Here is an 18951-nt window from a genome sequence, read left to right on the forward strand (position 1 = left end):
TACTAGAAGGTTGGCTCCCAGGGCAGTGCCCTGGGCTATTTCATTGTCATCTGCCTCCCCAGCACCCACTGTTCACTAGTAGGTAGGCAGCAGTGAGGACCTGCAGAATGAGGGGATTTCTAACAGCCATGAGTCTGTGCTGTGCTCAGTCACTTCAGTTGTGCCTGACTCTCTGTGACCCCACGGACTGTAGCCCGCCAGGCTCCTCTGTCCATGGGATTCTTCAGGCAAGAATACTGGAGTGGGTTGCCATGCTCTCCTTCAGGGGATCTTCCCAACCCAAGGATCAAACCCGTGTCTCCTGCATCTCCTGCATTGCAGGCAGATTCTTTACTGATTAGTCACCAGGGAAGCCCATCCACAAGTCTAACCAGCTGTAAATAGTGAGGGGAAATGAGCTCGGGTCACATCTTTTGGCTAACAAACTTACATCTTAACAGGGATTTCTCTACAGGACTTTAACACAGAGAAGTGAATTCTGTGGTGAAAGCAGGTCGTTTGGGGGTCAAGTGTTAAGCAGAAGAGTTTCTGCATTCCTCAGGTCACCTCCTCAGGGACCACCTGTGCTATGAGGAGCAGCTAGATCTGAAGTCTGTGATACAATTCAGTGATGATGCCCCTGGTGGACATTTCAGGGAGGAAAGAGAAGCCCTTTTGGAGGACCACTTGTTAAGTCTAGGGAAATTGTGGTAGTAGTTGTGGTGCATGGGCTTAGCTGCTCTGATACTTGTGGGATCTACCCACACCAGGAATCAAACTTGTGTCTCCTGCACTGGCAGATGGGTTCTTTACCTCTGAGCCATCAGGGAAGCCCAGAAAAATCTGTTTTTTTGTTTTTTTTTAAAGCCTGGTGGAGGGCTGCACATTAAAAGCAGACAATTATAATGAAACTCAATAAAATGGATGTAATGAGTAAGGTCTGCATATATAATTTTTAACTGCTCTCTTTGGCATGAGGAAGGAGCACATAGATCAAATCATCTGTTAAAAATCCGTGCCCCCAGTCAAATTCCCCAATTAGTCTACTACTCCAGTTAGGACCAAGGGACTTAGTGAGACTCTCCTTGAAGCTTCCTTTGCTCCGTTCAGGAATTGAGGAAGGTCCTGTGTGTGCATGTGTGCGCCCTGGATGCCTGGGGGGCTGGGGGGGTGACTGAAACAGGACCCCTCTGTTTGCTTACTTACGTTACTCCTTCCCCACCCCGTCCTCCTCTTAGTGTTTGTTTCCAGATGAAATCATCTCCACTTCGCCTGGATTTCATCAACCCCGAGGATTCAAAAGAGATGCAAGCGGCCCCGCCTCCTTATGAATATGCAGCAGCGAGGGGCTGGGAGGAAGCACTAGAGGAAAGCCCTGCAAGAAATTCAACCTCTGTCGGCCTTTAACGGCTCCGGCCGCCCCCAGCCTCCACCACGCCCTGCACGGCCGGCGAACAATAGCGCAGCCCGGAGCCCCGGAGGCGTGCTCGCCCCGGCAGAGGAGCCCCTGGATGTTGGTCGCTTCGGAAACGTGGAGTCTGAACAGCCCTTCGGAGCCCGTCTGAACTCGGTCGGGAAGGTAGCAGCCGGACCGGTTCACCGTCTCCCGCCCAAGCAGCCGAAGGTCTCCCCTTTGTCGTGCAAATGACTGGGACGCAGGTGTCCTCGCGGCGGCGCCCGCCGGGGCCGAGTTCCCCTTCTGTTTCCCCGTGACCTCCTTCCCACCCGACCTCGGCGCGGGGTGGGCGATCCCGCCGGAGACCCCGCTGACGTGGAGGGATGCTGAGAAAGGTAAGCGGGTTTCTGCACGGGCGGTCCCTCTGCCCTCACTCTTGGAAAGGGGACCGCCAAGCAGCAGGTGGTGAAATCCCGCGTCCGTGCCCACTCTCTAAAGCGAGGCTGAGAGTAGGCGAAGGAGCGGCGTGAGAGCGCGGCCGCAGCACTGGCCGAGTCGGAGGTTTGAGAAGTTGCCGCGGCCACAGCAGGTGCAGCGCAAGCGCGGAACTGTGCCTGGGAGGCTCGAGCACCACCCGCAGCCTGCGTTGCCATGGCATCGGGGGCGGGGCCCGATCGCGGCGTGCGTCGCCGTGGCAGCGGGGGCGGGGTCGAGCCGCGGCGTGCTCGGGTTGCCAGACGACGTAGGAACACGGGGAGGGGTTCGCGGCATCTCAGTAGCTGCTCAGAGGACCAGCCACAAAGTCTGGTGTTTCTTTGACGCTTGGCTCCGGGCTGACTGCAGCCTATTGGCAGCGCTGTTAGGTAACCAGGCTTCTAGGCTACCGCCTACTCGATGCTTTAATACTCTGTTTTTGAAAATACTTGGATTGTGGTCAGAAGGAAGACGTGAAAAAGTTAGACGATATCCTTTCTAAAGCACCAACAAAAAGAAGTATTTTTGTTTCTTCGTTTACGTGGATATCCCTTAATTATTATCACTTATAAAAACTAAACCGAGAACCTGGTTTGAATTCATGAAAACGAATGGACCTTCGGCCTTTTGGGCATATTAATAAAGAATCTTTGCCAAAGTAAAGCACATACAATATTAAAATTCAGACAGTTGCATCTTAAAATGTTTTAGAGAGACACGACTCTTTAAAAGTATGTGAGAGAATTAACTTCATTTCTCCACCCGCCCCCCCCCCCCCCGGGTACTTTCTCTTTTTTCCCTTAAAAAAAAAAAGATTTATTTATTTATTTTATGTTTTGAATGCTCTGGGGCTTTTTTGCGGCAAACGAGGTTTCTCTAGTTGCTGCGAGTGGGGCTACTCTCTAGTAGTGGTGCATAGGCTTCTCATTGCCGTGGCTTCTCTTGCACAGCAGAGGCTCTAGGCACCCGTACTTTAGTAGGGTGGGCTCTAGAGCACGGGCTTAGTAGTTGTGACCCACTGACTTAGTTGCTCCAAGGTATGTGGGATCTTCCTGGACCAGGAATTAAGCCCATGTCTGTTGAATTGCAGGATGGATTCTTCACCACTGGACCAGCAGGAAAGACCCTCATTGGGTTTTTTCTTACATGTAAATGTGCTGAATACTTTTGGCTTGTTATTTAAAAGATTGTTTTAGCTATACACTACAGAAAAAGATTGGCAAAGAATTTGAATAATCTTTTCCAAGCAGTGACTGACAGCTACAGTAGGACTTGCACCTACTCTCTTTTCCTTTTATCCTCCTATAGCTAAGAGGGGTTTTTCTTTGGTGTTTTTCATCTGTTTCTCCAGATTTAAATTGTTTGCCAAAGACATGGATCTGCTACCAGTACTTAAGATGTATTCTACACACTAGGCTCTTTCTTCCTCTGCCTCCATTTTAAACTTATCTATGTGTTATTTAGTTATTCGTGTATTCATTCATCAGACATGGGTTGGGGTTCTAATCCATGCTGTGTACCTTGCTGGACTTGAGAGAAAAGGAGTGAGTGGTGAGAGGGACAAAGTTGAATTAGAAAAACTCACCATTTGGGGAGCGGCGAAGGCTGGTAAGTGATCCGAATCCACTATGATACTTTCTCACTTAGGAATCCACTCAGAATGGCCTCTGTTACTGAAAGGAGGTGGTGCCCTGACCATGCTTGCCCTCTCAAGGCAAAGGTACCCATTGAGAATATGAGGAAGGTGATGCTCAGAAAAGTACAGTGATTTTCCCTAGGACTTACAGTCAGTAAGTGGTTAAGTCAGGATCTAAATTCAAACATGGTTGCTATGACATCCTGCTTCTGAAGCGTTAAACCATTTGACCCAATGTCCCTACAAACCAAATTATCTTTGAAGTTTGTGAATTTCCACCAAAAAAAAAAAAAAAGAAACCTATGTAATTTTCTTTTTGGTTGAACTGTTTCTAAAGCAAGGTATTTCAAAACTCAGATTTCAATTTCATTTTTGAAGAAGGTATGGTTTTCCTGGACTGTTGCAACTGGATAGCAACTGGACTGTTGCTATCATCAATAATCTTTTTTTCTTAGGGGTTCCTAAGAGGTTAGTAAGAAAATTAAGATCTGGTTATTAAAATCATGTATTAAAGATATTGGAGGTACTTGTGTATTCTAAAGTACAAACTGTTACAGAATTAAACTTCTTTAAAGCAAAATATATACTTAGTTATTATTCATGTTTTTATTATCTTTCCTGATTTTAAATCTTTTCAATCAGATTTGTTAGTCTTTCCTGGCATTGTCTTTAGATGGGTGATAATTGGAAATTGCCTTATGAAAAGTTGTCCTAGAAAGTTCAGGTACCTGGCTTGACCTGCAGTTAGATTTGGCTACCAACACCCCATCACAGCCCTGAAAACCACTGTAAAATATTTTTTTAAGTGTTTTTACAGTTAAAATATTATTTTCCTGAACAGATTACAGAAACCAGATCTTTTGTGTCTTTAGAATCCTCCTCTTAATACCAAGTGCAACATTCTTCATAATTATTAACTGGCAGGAGAAACAAAAATAAACTTTATCAGGTCAATGAGATATATAGTAGAAATAATCCTTTAAAATATGTATATTCAGAGTCATAGAAATTCTAAGTTTTTTTTCATGCCACCACACTCTAAAATTCTAGGCAGTACCTACTTTGCAGATAGAAATTTTTATCCAAATTAATTAACTATAGATGATGGCAAAAGGTAAGAAAAGAATTAACAAGAGTTATGGTGACTAGTATATAAATTATTTTCCAGTGTATTATCTTAATTGAACCTTACAACAACCATGCAAGTGTCAGGGAGAAAAACTTTTTCTTCCATCCTTCTGGGTTCTTTGTCTAATCTGATAATTAAATTGACATAAGAAGGATTAATAGGAGAAAACAAATTTAGTTATATATGTAGAGGAGCCCCAAAGATGTGAGACCCAAGGACAAGTCTGGGAGCTGAGGCTTCTGTAACATCCTGAGCTGAGGAAAGGGATAGGGGCCTGAGGCTCCCATGGGCAAGGGGTCATTCCCAGGACAATGAGAAAACAGATGTTTGGTAAGTTTGGTAGTTGGTTTGCTGTACAGATCAGTCATTCAGATAAAAGTTCTCTCTGTAATAACACTCTCTCTGAGTCAGGCCTCAGTCTAAATTCCTGTAGGAAGCTGCATGCATGCTAAGTTGCTTCAGTCACGTCTGACTTTTTGAGACCCTGTGGACTGTAGCGTGCCAGGCTTCTCTGTCTATGGGGTTCTCCAGGCAATAATAATGGAGTGGGTAACCATTCCCTTCTCCAGAGTATCTTTATTGACTCAAGGATTGAACCCAGGTCTCTTAGGTCTTCTGTGTTGGCAGGCGGGTTGTTTACCACTGAACCACCATATGCATTCACACTGTTGTGTGACCATCACCAACGTCCATCCATAGGACTCCCTGTGACATTGTTTGTCATCATCTGCAAGAGGATCTGTGGATTCTTTACCACTAGCGCCAGGTGAGGGGGAGGTCAAAAGCCCCTCCTAAGTCTTTTGGGGCCTTATTGTCTTCAGTGCAAAACAATCCATGTGCCAAAGTGGCACGTTTGGGGAGAGTTGTCCTAAACCTCTTCACAGGAATTTGCATCACCATTGTTTAATAGATGAGAAAACAGATACTCAGAGAAGTTGAGTGACTTGGTCAGAGTCACCCAGAAAGGGAGAGTCACATCTTCTGATGAGGTCAGGTGATTCTGCGTGATGCCCTTGCAAAGCAGACACACCCGTGTGCTTTGGGGACCAAGCCTGAGCCTCTTGACAGACCCAGTTAGGCTGTGTGCAAAATCCTTTGTCTCCCCGTTACCACCCCCAGGCTCCACCTCTGTCTGGGAGAAAGGGGAGGGAACCTTTTTTTAAAAGACAAGAAAGAAGCAGAAAGAAGAAAGGAGGAGATGGAGCCAGGCTCAGTGGAGCAAAAGAAAGTAAGAGTTAGAAAAAGAGTGAAATGAAGTCTATGAAAGAAGGAGCCAGTGTTTAGAACTGGTAGCAAGGAGACCCAGAGAGAGGTGTGCTGGTCCACTGGGCTGCTGTAATGGAGTATCCCGGACTGGCCGGCTTAGACCACGTGTCACAGCTCTGGCGGCTGGCAGTCAGCAAGGCTGGTTTTTGCCAAGAACTCTCCCTTAGGCTGAACGGTGCTGCCTCTTGTCTGCACTCTGAGTGTGTGTCTCTGTTCTAATCTTTTCTCCTTATAACACCTGTCATATTGGCTTAGGGCCCACCCATTTGGGCTTCCCAGGTGGCTCTGTGGGTAAACAATCCTCCTGCCAATGCAGGAGACTCAGGTTCGATCCCTAAGTCAAGAAGATCCCCTGGAGAAGGAAATGGTAACCCATTCCAATGTTTGTGCATGGAGAATTCCATGGACAGAGTGAGCCTGAGAGGTTACAGTCCATGGGGTCGCAAAGAGTTGGACACGACTCAAATGACTTAGCACACCACCCATCTGACCTTATTTTACTCTAATTGCCTCTTTGAAGGTCCCATCAAATACAGTCACATTCAGAGGTCCTGGGGTTTAGGACTTCAACAATATGAATTTTAAGGGAGCTCATTTTATCCCATAATAGAGACTAAGGAAAGTGAACTCAGTCTATGACTCTGAAGACCAGACCTATTTCAATTGCTGTATGCTTCCCATTAGTTTTCTCTTCTGGCACCAATCAATGTTTGGGTGAGTTGCGGCAATTTTTCACATCAGTATATTCCACTGGAAAGAAAACAAAGAGATTCAGAACTGAGTTCTTCTGTGTTTAGCTTGCTTCATAGTTTATTTTTACTCTCACCTCTGCAGGGCCAGCTTCCTTGTCACGTTTTGACAGGGCAGATGAAGCTGATCATGACCCCATGTTTCCTGCTAGGTGAGATGTGGCTGCCTTTTTTGAGCTGTGGACTGATATGAGTCACATGCACTGCCTGTGGGGCATGATAAATCCTATACACACGAAGTCACAGTGCTGAAAGGACAAGGAAGCATAGGTTTTACAACCCTCAGAGCCATGAAGATAAAAGCCAGGGCAGCCTTCCATCTGCATGGCATTTTCCATGCTTATTTCTAACAAGATATGCTTGGTGTTGTGTTTTAGGCTCTGGGATGGTGGCCAGAAGAATCTGAAGGTTTTCTCTGAGGCACTGAACAACTTACAAGGTTATAACTGGAATGCTTGCAAAGGCTCAAATTATTAAAATGCTGTGGTCATAGAGTATCCAGGTCCAGAGGGAAGCCTGCAATGCTGTGACCAGTGCTGGCCCATGGGTGGACCCCACAGGACCTGCCTCAGGGGGGCAGGAATCCAGGCAAGGTTTCAAGATGACCCAAGAAAGTTCCAGAATTTCCTGCAACAGAAATTTCTATATTCACCAGTTGTCAGGCTCTCAAAGGACTTTTGTCTGTCTCCCTGATGTCCTTCCTATTGTGCCTTCAGAAAAGGTAGAGTGTGGCTGTCCACTTTTTTGCCTAGAATAGCTGGTCATTTGCTAAAAGTCTTAGTATTAATAGCTCATTTCTTTGCTCTTTTTGGTAAATTGAATGGGAACCCTGTCTGTTGTGAGGAATCTGTTGCTGTCACAGTCCCAGGAAAGCTGCCCCAGACTCTCCTAAGTTATGTGTTGTTATTTGTGTCTTTGGGGCTTCCCAGGTAGCTCAAATGGTAAATAATCTGCCTGCAATGCGGGAGACCCAAGTTCCATCCCTGGGTTGGGAAGATCCCCTGGAGGAGGTCATGGCAACCCACTCCAGTATTCTTGCTTGGAGAATCCCATGGACAGAGGAGCCGGGCTATAGTCCATAGGGTCGCAAAGAGTTGGACACTTTTATGTCTTTATGGCACTGTCCTGAGTCATGATTTTTGATGGCTGTTGTATTTACTTCCAATTGTGAGACCGTGGACTCTGATCTGAAATGTCCATACCAGAGAATGTATTTCCAGGAATACCAGCAGCTTTCCAGATGAGCTCTTTGGATGGGATCCAGCAGCTTCCATGATGGGTGCGTTCAGAAACAGGCTTGTGTGGACCAGCTATTGTTAACCCAGCCAAAAAAGAAGGCCTCCTTCTCAGAGCAAAGTGTACTTCATTAGTGAGGGGCTGGATGCCAGCGCCTGGAGTTTGAAAAGTCAGCCTTGGAAGCTAGTGCAAGTTCCTGAAGGGCAGAACTGTGTGTTTCCCCTTCTGATTCAAGCCAGACGTTTCTCCCTGGTCAGTTGTGCAAATTGGCTGGCACAGGTCCAGAAGGTGGGTTGGTCTGTCCAACGGCTGGTTCTAGAACACTTTTAATTAAACCCCCCCTGAGAGGCACTCCCCTCAAGTTAGGAGGAAAGATGCCAACACAGATGCGTGAAGAACAAGGAGAAACTACTGTTTGTGGCTGACTGTGACGCCCCAGGTTTTGGCCTGGTGAAGTACCCCTCATTCCTTCAGTTACTGGAGAAGGTCATGACCTTGAAGGGGCCTGGAAGTTCCCAGGCTTTCATTGAGTATTCATGAGTGACTCACGGTCTTTTTAGGCTGCAGGACATGAGAAGACATGTCATAGGCTTCCTCCTCAAGCAGCTGATACTCTAGTTCAGGCTAAACAGATGTGAAAAATAAGAAAGTACAATCAGAGGCCCTGTCGTGCACCCAAGCATAAGAGTGCACGTGCTAAGTTGCTTTAGTTGTGTCCAGCTCTTTGCGACCCCATGAACTGTAGCCCGCCAGGCTCCTCTCTCCATGGGATTCTTCAGGCAAGAATACTGGAGTGGGTTGCCATTTCTTCCTCCAGGGGATCTTCCCGACCCAGGGATTGAACCTGAGTCTCTTAGGTCCCCTGCATTGGCAGGTGGATTCTTTCCTTCTGAGCCACCTGGGAAGCCAGCAATAACCGCTGCTCAAGGGGTTCTCAGCCAGGGAACTGCATCCCCTTTCTCAGCATGGCTTCCCAGATGGGAATCCCCTTCAAGTACCCATCACCCCAATCTCCTAATCTGTTCCTTTCTTGCTTTTCCACTGTTCCATGCTCGCTGGACATGTTTACACCAAAGTGGATCTGGTCACAGCATTTGAAGCCTTTATGCTTCTGGGACTCCATCAGGATTTGAAGGAAAAACAGGAGGAACAGGGCCAAAAGAGCAGAAGAGGGAGTCATTTCTACTCTCTCCTCACTGATAGAGTTCACAAATCCTTGGAAAGCCGTTAAAAAGACTGCCTGAGTGTTCATTTCAAGGGCAGAAGGATATGTAGGCAATATAAGAACAGGAGGCTGTGTGGACGGCCACAGCAGGGCAGAGAGGAGAAAAGTCCTCATCCAAACCCGAGGTGGTGACAAGATAGGGCACCGGCAATTGACTCTTACCAGGAGATGAAGGGAAAGAAAAACACATGTTGCTGGGAGGCCAGCTCTGGGATACAGGCATGTTCCCTGGGGTTATGGCCCCGGAAGCCCATACTCCCCATGACTGAACTCCCCACTCCTCACCCACAGGGGCCCAGAACCCCTGTATGATGGTCAGCAGAGATCTGCAGCTGGAGGGTCCTGGGCAGGGAAAAGCTGAGTCTCTGATTCCATTGTTGCTGACACTTCAAGTTTGCGCAGTCAATTCTGTTGTAGGGAGTTAAGTTGTTTTATTGCTTTTCATTGCGCTGGGTCTTTGTTGCTGCATGGGCTTTGGCTTTTCTCTAGTTGCAATGAGTGGGAGCTACTCTTCATTGAGGTACACAGGCTTCTCCCTGTGGTAGCGTCTCTTGCTGTGGAGCAGGGGCTCTAGGCACTCAGGCTTCACTAGTGAGGATGTGCGGGCTCTAGAGCACATGCTCAGAAGTTGTGGCACACAGGCTTAGTGACTCCATGGCATGTTGAATCTTCCCAGATCACGGATCGAACCCATGTCCCCTGCATTGCCAGGTGGATTCTTTATACACTGTGCCAAACTGCTTCCTCTGCTTGTGCTAGGTATTTGGGGCTGGCCCAGGATCTGTTCTGTTATCCTATTTGTAAAGAAAATGTATTCTGAACCTGCAGCAGGTGAAATGTATTTTTGAGCAGCAAGCCTTTGTGATGTGAAGATCAGGGCAGCTGAGAATTTTATTTGGAGAGCCAAGGCATAGCGGAACGAGCATTAGAGGAAGGTGGGGAGACCTGGGTGAACGTGTCATCTCTAACACAAATTAACATATTTTAGCAAGCCAAGTTCCCAGAGATCTTTTTTTTATCTGTTAAGAGGAGGGACTTGATTAGATGATTTCTGAAGTTTCATTGTGTCTGGAATTCTGCTCTTTCTAAAAGGCAGCCTAAAATGGAATGTGTCACCTCTAAGAACCCCAAATGCTTGTCAAGTACCCATCAGTGAGTCTCCTGGTGGCCCCATGAGACCGTCATAGTCAGTGATGGTCTTACCCCCCTGAATCCACACATAACCCTGAGAAAGTATCACCAGGACAGGTGTAGAGGTGAGAATTAGTTTTCCTTAACTTATTCTTTTGGTTCATGCCTTGTAAGAATAAAATTGTCTCCGGATGCGCTTGGCTTCCATGTCTTGGCTGTGAGATCTCAGCCTTGAGAAACCGTCAGGCCATGGAGACTGTTTCTGTGGTTATTACGTTCCATCTCAAGGAAAGCATCTTGGGATGTTTCCCCAGCGCAAGTGCCTGGCATTTCCTTTGATTGGAAACATGGAAGGATCTCCTTGTCCACTGAATTACAGCAGACACAAAGAGAAGCACAATTTTCATCATTTTACACTGAGTAGGGAATTTTGAAAAGTTTTGGTGTTTTGAATTTATACTTTAAATGAACAAGAGGACTGAACTAAATGGAAGCTAATTGAATCTGCCTAGTGAATATAGATCTCTCAGTTTATGGAATTTATCATCTTGGAGTCTTGTTTATCAGGTTTCTTTGTAATAGCTGTGTCTCTATCTAGGTAGTAAACATGGTGTTTTAGAAAATTTTTTTCCCTTTCTAATTATATATTTATTGATTTTGAAAGGAAAAAGAGAAATCCACGAAAGCTTCCAATTAAGCAAATCTTAGGGAAAATGCATATTTTGACCTGTAGTTAAGTAAGAATATTTTGGTTTATGAGCTGAGTGTACCCATAGCATCAGCATGAGACATAAATACAGTTTTCTCCTTGATTTCTGCCCCAGATCCAAGCAGTGGACTTTTCTTTCTTTTCCCTGTATCAGGGGAGAGGAATTCTAACTCAATACTTTGCTTAGATAACTAATTCCATCTCACCAGTGTTACACCCAGATGGGAGAAATTAACAAAACTTCTGACTGTGTTGGTTACAATTTTAAGAAATGTGTTGGGATACACTTAATTCTTAGTATAAAAAAATATCTTTTTTTTAAAATAAAGAAAGGGAAATGACATGAATGAGCACTGACTATGAACCAGACTTTTACTATAGAAAGTACACGGCACTTGGGGCTGTTGTCATTTTTCTGTCGGGGTTATTAAGGTGAAGCACAGAGAAATTCCGTCACCTGTCAGAGGGCACACTGACTAAATGGCAGAGCTAGCGTCCAACCTCACGGGGGAAAAAAGGAAATTTTTTTCCTGTCTAGATCTTGAATATGTATGTAACTTGAAAACAAGAAATCACACTGCCTCTGAGATACACACACTTTTTGTGGGATAAAAGACAACTGGAATGTTGTGAAAATCAGCAGTTCCCCTGATTATGGGAATATATTCTTCAAAGTAAAGTTGAAACATTTCTAACATTAAATATTGTATTAATCACTATTAGCTCTGGGAATCTGCCCAAACAAATCATTCTTCCAACACTGTTTGTCTTCAGCCAACTCAGGCAATCAGCCACTGAATGAGGCATTTTTCCCCCTGAAAGACATGATTTGACCAGTAATAATTTGGTTATGCAATTAAGTGTTGACAAATTGGGAGGTGAAACCATGAATTTGGGAAGTTTGATAGTTTGATTAGCTAAAGTATAAACAGTTTTCTTGGCCACAATAAATAATATCTGTACAAATTTTAATTTCAAATTGGCCAATCTTCAAAGCTACACTGCAAGCCATACATTAAGATATGAGGATAACAAGCAAGAAAAATTAAAATGCCATCAACAGTGAGAATCTGTTTAAAAAGAAAAGAAAAAGAAGGGCAAATTCCTTTAGACAATGACCTAAGACTCTTTTTTTCCTGTTAAAAAATGAGAGAAGTGAAAGAATTTTCAAAAACTGTTAAATAATGATAGAGTTTCTTGTAAAAACTATACTTTTTAGTGGAACTCTAAAATTGGAAGCTTAGGAGTCAATAGCCTCTTTTATATTAAAAATCTGGTGTTCCTGATAGTTTAATTGCTACTTGAACATAAAGATATATTCAAATAGTTTACTAAAGAATATATTTTTAATAAACTGATCGTTTAAACATGGATTATCATAGTGGGAAAGATGGAGTTTTTAGGAAAGCAAGAAGAAACTATTGAAAAAATTTGAAAGTGTATTAATTTAAAATTTTTGTTTTAATTTTTAAATATGAATTTTATATAGTTTATTTACATGCTACAATGTTAGAGGATATGAAACAACATTTACTGAAAAGTAGTCTCCTCTCTCCTGCAGCCTTTCACCCCACTAAACTTTCCGGGGCACCCAGCTGCACCCCTGGGAATGGCTGGTATTTCCAGTTTTTCCATATGCTTCAGAAAAAGTCTGCACCTATATAGGGAAGTGTGTTGTCTTCTATTCCCCTCTATTTTTACACAGGTGATGAGATGGTATACATAGTATTCTGGATCTTTTATTTTTACTCAATTATATATTTCAGAGATGATATTAATATATTATACTTGATACATTATGATGTATTTGATATGTGATGATATATTAATGATGTATTTCATATCAGTACATAAGAACACTCTTTCATTCTTTTATTTTTATTGTGGTAAAATATACATAACATGAAATGTTCCATTTTCAAGTGTACATGAAAATTTCCTGTGGCATTACATACATACACCTTGTTATGCAACCATCACCACTACTTATCCCTAGAACTTTTCATCATTCCAGTTGAAGCTCCATCCCCATTAAATACTAACTCCCTCTCCCCCTGGCCTTTGGTTAAGCCCATTCTACTTTCTGTCTCTGAGAGTTTGACTATTCCAGCTATCTGAAAATAAGTTGTTGTTGTTGTTTAGTTGCTAAGTCGTGTCCAACTGTTTGCAATCCCATGGACTGTAGCCCACCAGGCTCCTCTGTCCTTGGGATTTCCCAGACAAGAATACAGGAGTGGGATGTCATTTCCTTTTCAGGGGATCTTCCCAACCCAGGGATCAAAGCTTGTTTCCTGCTTGGCAGGTGTATTCTTTACCACTGAGCCACCTGGGAAGCCCTTTGAAAGTAAGCAGATCATACAAATGCTGTCCTTTTGTGTCTGGCTTATTTCACTTAGCATAATATCCTTAAGATTTATCCATGTTGTAGCATATATCAGAATGTCATTTCATTTTAATGGCTGAGTAATATTCCATTGTATGTATATACTGCATTGGTTTTATCCATTCATCTGTAGATGGACTTTTGTGTTAGTTCCACCTTTTTAATTCTTTTTAATGGCTGTTTAGCATTCTGTTCTATGGCTATAGCATACTGTATAAACCAGCTCTCCAGTGATGAGGTCAGGTTATTTCTGTATTTCAGTGAATAATTGCAAACTTAGATCATTTGACACCTGCATTAGGCTATCCAGTAAACAAACTTCTTGAAATGGATTTGCTAAAATGAAATGTTACAGGCATCATAAAGTTTCAGCTGTTGCCAATTTGTCCTCTGTGAATGTAGTCCCCACTTGCACCCAGCCCAGAGACCACCTGCTTCCCGCCCCTCACTAAAAACGGCATCACCAAACTCCTCATCTCTGCTCATCTCGTGGTGGAGAATGCTATCTCGGTACAGTTGTGATGGACTTTTCTCATGTCTGGAATAAATGCTGAGTGTTTCGGGGCCATTGCATTTTCTTTCACTGGGGCCATCTTCATTTCCTTTGTTCATGTCTCAGTTGGACTGTTGAGTTTTTCCTCCCTCTTCTCTATATTGGCTGTTGTTGAAAATATGCATTGGTTTGGCATCCTTTCCACAGCCTGTGGGAGGCTTTTGGAACTGCTGTGAACAGGAACTTTGTCTAAGAACAGTGAGACCTGCTCTTCAACAGTGACCAAATGCTGGCTCCGTGACAACAGTTTTATCAAGGGGACAGACTTTAGGAGGTGGGAGCTGTAGGAGGCTTTATGGAAGAGGTTACATACAAAAGGAAGTATATCTATTGTCACAGTGTGCTTTAATGTTATTTAGGACTTACTCATCTTTCAAAAGGTGGGTGCACTAACACTAGATGATGTGTAACTCAGGATGCACTGAAAAATAGCCGGAAAATATCAGGCTTTCACTCTTGAGAGTGCAAGGAGATCAAACCAGTCAGTCCTAAAGGAAATCAACCCTGAATATGTTGATGGACAGGGAAATCTGGTGTGCTGCAGTCCATGGGGCCGCAAAGAGTCGGATGCAACTGAGTGATTGAATTGAACTGAATTGAACTGATTCACTGGAAGGATTGATGCTGAAGCTGAAGCTCCAATACTTTGGCCACCTGATGCAAAGAACCGACTCATTGGAAACGACCCTGATGCTGGGAAAGATTGAGGGCAGAGGAAGGAGACGACAGAGGATGAGAGGGTTGGATGGCATCACTGACCCCAATGGACATGAATCTGAGCAAACTCTGGAAGATAGTGAAGGGCAGGGAAGCCTGGTGTGCTGCAGTCAATGGGGTCGCAAAGAGTCGGATATAACTGAGTGACTGAACAGCAACAACAAAGCAGGCCTTCACACCTGCTCACAGACCAGGGAAAGGTGTTGGCAGCGGTGGTTACAGGTATGATGAGGCCTGAAAAGAATGCAATCAGGGGGAAGCAGTTTCAGAAAAAGAAAGCAAAGTGACCTGTGACCGGATTGCCAGCACCCCTTGCAGGCCTGGGGAGGGCCCTACAGCCCCAGATTCCATGGCCTCTTGGCACCTGGGACTCTGGAGTGCAGGCTGCACTGGCCGGGTCTCGGGGTCACAACCACGTTGACCCCAGGGTCCCAGGAGCACATCCAGGGAGTCAGGTAACAGCTAGAGGTCTCAGCGCAAGCCCTGAAATTCCTCCAGCAGCATCAGCATGGCCGAGAGTAAGATGGCTCCTTTAATTACAGGCATGTCCGTCAGACCTCTGCCCCATGTGATGTCTCAGCACACATCACCATGTGCTCCAGGCACCCAGCCTCATGCCGCCCACAAAGAAGCCTGAAGTCAGCAGTGACCCTGACATCGAAGACCCAGTGCGTCGTCTATACCTGTCATCTCCAAAGTGGGAGTGAGAGTACTCCTCTTGGGTGGGCAGAAAGTGTCAGAATGTGTGTACACACACAGGTACACATACATGCACGTATATTTATGTCCATAGATGTGCATCTGTATGTATGTCAGAGTGGTGTTGTTTAGTCGCTAAGGCCTGTCTGACTTTTTGTGGCCCCGTGGACATCAGCACACCAGGCTTCCCTGTCCTTCACGATCTCTGGAGTTTGCTCAAACTCATGTCCATTGAATCAGTGATGCTATCTAACCCTCTCATCCTCTGTTGCCCCCCTTCTCCTCCTACCTTCAATATTTCCCAGCATCAGGGTCTTTTCCAGTGAACTGGCTCTTTGCATCAGGTGGCCCAAGTGTTGGAGCTTCAGCTGCAGCTTCAGCATCAGTCCTTCCAATGAATATTCAGGGATGTTTCCTTTAGGATTGACTGGTTTGATCTCCTTACTGTCCAAGGGCCTCCCAGAATCTATCAGAATGTATATATCTCCTCATCTAATAGAACCTTAATATAATTTATAAATGAATAAATAAGTGTGTATAGGGATGTGTAGAATTTTAACAGTTTTCCTTATTGGGATGTGTCATTGAAAAGATGTGTGACCATTTATCCTGACAGGCAATGCCCTGAAAGTGAAAATGACAGCATAGCCCTTAGGATTTTATGTGTAGACATGTCCAAAGAAGAGACCTGGACACAGGCAGACGCTGTGTGAGCAGGGCTCTGCGGTGATGAACGCCGTGTGCCCGTTTGTCCACAGGGTGCCCAGACACTTGGTTAACATTATTCTGAATGTCTCCGGGATGGAATTTCTAGACGAGATGAGTTTCTCATTTGAGGTGGTGGACTTAGTAAGGCGGACGACCGTCCGAATATGGGGGCCTCATCCGGTCTCCCAGAGGCCTGAGCAGACAGCAGGGCCGAGCGAGGAGAGCCTGCCCCTCTGTCATCCAGCTGGATGGCTCTGCTCTCTCCTGCAGGCTCAGACTAGAGCTCGGCCTTCAGGCCTCTGGGCCTCCAGCCTCCAGACTCACACTGCAGCTCTTGGACTCATCAGCCTTCGTGGTGTGTGAACCAACCCTTATAACATGTCCCTTTTCAGCATCTCTGCAGGACCCTGACTCACAGCTACGGGGCCCTCTGTCATCTCAGGCTGGGCTTTAGTCCTACCTGCCTGCACACCCATGTGGGGAGCTTTGAAAATACCAGTGCTTAGGTTCCTCAATCAGAGACTCTGATTTTTTTAAATGATTAATTTGTTGTTTTTAGCTGTGCTGTGTCTTTGTTGCTGTGCATGCTTTTCTCTAGTTGTGGCGAGCAGGGGTTACTCTCCAGTTGCAGTGCGCAGGCTTCTCTTATTGTGGAGTACAGGTTCTAGGCCCAGGGGCTTAATAGTTTTGGCACTCAGGCTTAGCAGCTCAGCATCATGCAGGATCTTCCTGGATCAGGGATCGAACCTGTGTCTCCTGCACTGGCAGATTCTTTACCACGGAGCCAACCAGGGAAGACCCAGAGACTCTGATCTAATTAGCATTTTTTCGAAAGTGCCTCAAGTGGTTCTGGTTGAGATCAACTGATGCAAATTCGAAATGTCATAGGGGTCAGAAACCTGATCTGTTGGCTAGAACACAGTACCCCCATTTCAGGGATGGCCTCAGGTCAGCCAAGCTCACAGATGGAAGAGGACACTGGCCATCTGGCCATACAGTCTCCTGCCGGACCCTGACCCAGGGGGACGAGCTGGTTCTGTGTGATGGGGTGGCTCTGTTAGCCTGCAGGCGGGAGGAAGGAGCTAAGGGGCCAGGTGGGGCCGTGGTCAGGGACTGGACCTCCTGATACTGCCTCATGGTGTGGCCTCAGTTTACCCCTCTGTAGAATGGAGACGCTTACAGACAGACCTACCTCCTGCAGTTGTTGAGAAGACTCGGTTGACACATAAACGGTGTTTAGAGTGATAGTTTGTTGTCACCTTCACAGATTCTCAGCGATGTTATTGTCCCTGAGACGTGTGGCCCCCTCCTCATACCCACGCACCTGCCCCCAAGGGTGCATTCCTGCCATGCTCGCCTTTTTGCCCAGCGCGCTCTGCCTGGTTCCATATTGTCCACATTGGTTGAGTCCCTTGTCTGCTGTACTCGGGTTCTCCAGGCCTGGGGTCCGTCATATACTTAAGGCGATGTTGGATGTCTCTGCTCTGAACCAGTCTGTGTTCATTTTAAAGTGTAATTTTCAAGGGCATCTTCGTCTGGTCATATTTCTAGCTGGGACGTCTCACTTTTACTCGTGTCGTGTGCTGACCCCCCATGATGGTGTTGTCACCTGTGCCTTTGGGAAAGACGGGAGGCACCAGAAAAGATGTGGCTTGAAAACATCAACGACTGAGTTGCTGCACAAAGGGTGAAAGGATCCAGCTCCGTGCAGGTCATGAACACATCCTGCCCCGCAGCGTGGCCCACAAGGACCCTCAGGATTCCACGCCTGACGCTGTGTGCCCGCAGGTCAGAGCTCGTGGCCTCGCACAGAAGGACAGAACATCCTGGGGTCTGCTTGGTGACATTTCCTGTCCAGGCATCAGTCTTACACGTAAGACTGTTTTTGTGAATGGTTTTAGCGGATCCCCTACTAACGAGGCCATGACCGTGTCGGTGGTGCGCACATGCTGCTTTGTTTAAGTGTATCGTGCACGGAGTCGGACGTATGCCCTCATAAGCACACTGATGCCAACCAGACCTGCCTGCAAATAAGAGGCAACGCCCCCCACCCCCAGGAAGCCCCTTCCAGATGCCCCACGCTTGGTGCCGGCTTCTGCCCATGACACTCCCAGCCAGGGGAGGGGATCACCTGTACATTGAGCATCCCCCTGCCCCTAGCAGACCACACACATTATGTTCTTGGACCACAGATTCAAACCCATGAGGCTGAGACAAGTAAGAATTTACCCAGGAAGCATATCTTTTAGTGAGAGGGACAGAAACCAACTGGAGTCCCTTCCAAGGGGTCCAAGGCACTTTTCCATAGAACCCCCCACCCCCACTCAGCCCACCCCGGCTCACAGCAGCCTGGGATGAGGGCGAGTGGTTACATCAGAACAGCAGATTAGGCTCAGAGACTAAGTTCACTTACTCTGCTCAAGCACTAGCTATTTGGGGGGTGAGAGAGATTTCTCTGAAGTTGGGGAGGTAGTAGATATGTTTCATGATTTTTCAATTTCTCTCTTTTTTTTTTGATGACACCAGCATTTAACAGTAAAAAGAAATTCTGTGCTTGGACAGCTTGTATAAGTGCTCACATTGCAACATTGGTTTAATTCTCACATTTTTATAATGTTTAACTGATCTGGATGGACATATGAAACTTTGTTCCTAAAGGAAGTGCATGTGCTCTGAGGTGAGAGTCAGGGCTCGTTTTGGACAGCGTGAGAATTGCCTGGTGTCTTAGACCAACAGAACGCCCACATAGTGCCTAGACTGAGGGGTCCTAGGCAGGGGCTCAGACTGAAGCAGGAGAGAGAGTATTTACAATTATGAAGTGAAAACAAGTTTAAGGATGCTTGTGGATTATGCGATGGTTGGTGAAGAGATGCAGTTACAGAGCTGTCCTGCCGGGTGAGGGAAGAAATTTGTCTTTGGATCACTCTTGGAGCAGGGACATGGGGGTGGGGAAGGTTTGAG

The 18951-nt window shown here is 45.7% G+C and overlaps 1 protein-coding gene across 2 annotated transcripts in view; it reads left to right on the forward strand.

The window, feature by feature from the left end:
- Positions 1-1743: 1743 nt before the first annotated feature.
- The window catches only part of SPATA13 (spermatogenesis associated 13), a 223041-nt gene continuing 205833 nt past the window's right edge, over positions 1744-18951 (forward strand). For both annotated transcript variants that reach the window (XM_061133466.1, XM_061133468.1), the window contains exon 1: positions 1744-1770. In XM_061133466.1, the coding sequence (XP_060989449.1) occupies positions 1759-1770 (12 nt within the window). In that variant the 5' untranslated portion in view covers positions 1744-1758. The remainder of the gene's footprint in view (positions 1771-18951) is intronic.

Source organism: Dama dama, chromosome 30, assembly GCF_033118175.1.
Source record: "Dama dama isolate Ldn47 chromosome 30, ASM3311817v1, whole genome shotgun sequence".
NCBI lineage: Eukaryota > Metazoa > Chordata > Mammalia > Artiodactyla > Cervidae > Dama > Dama dama.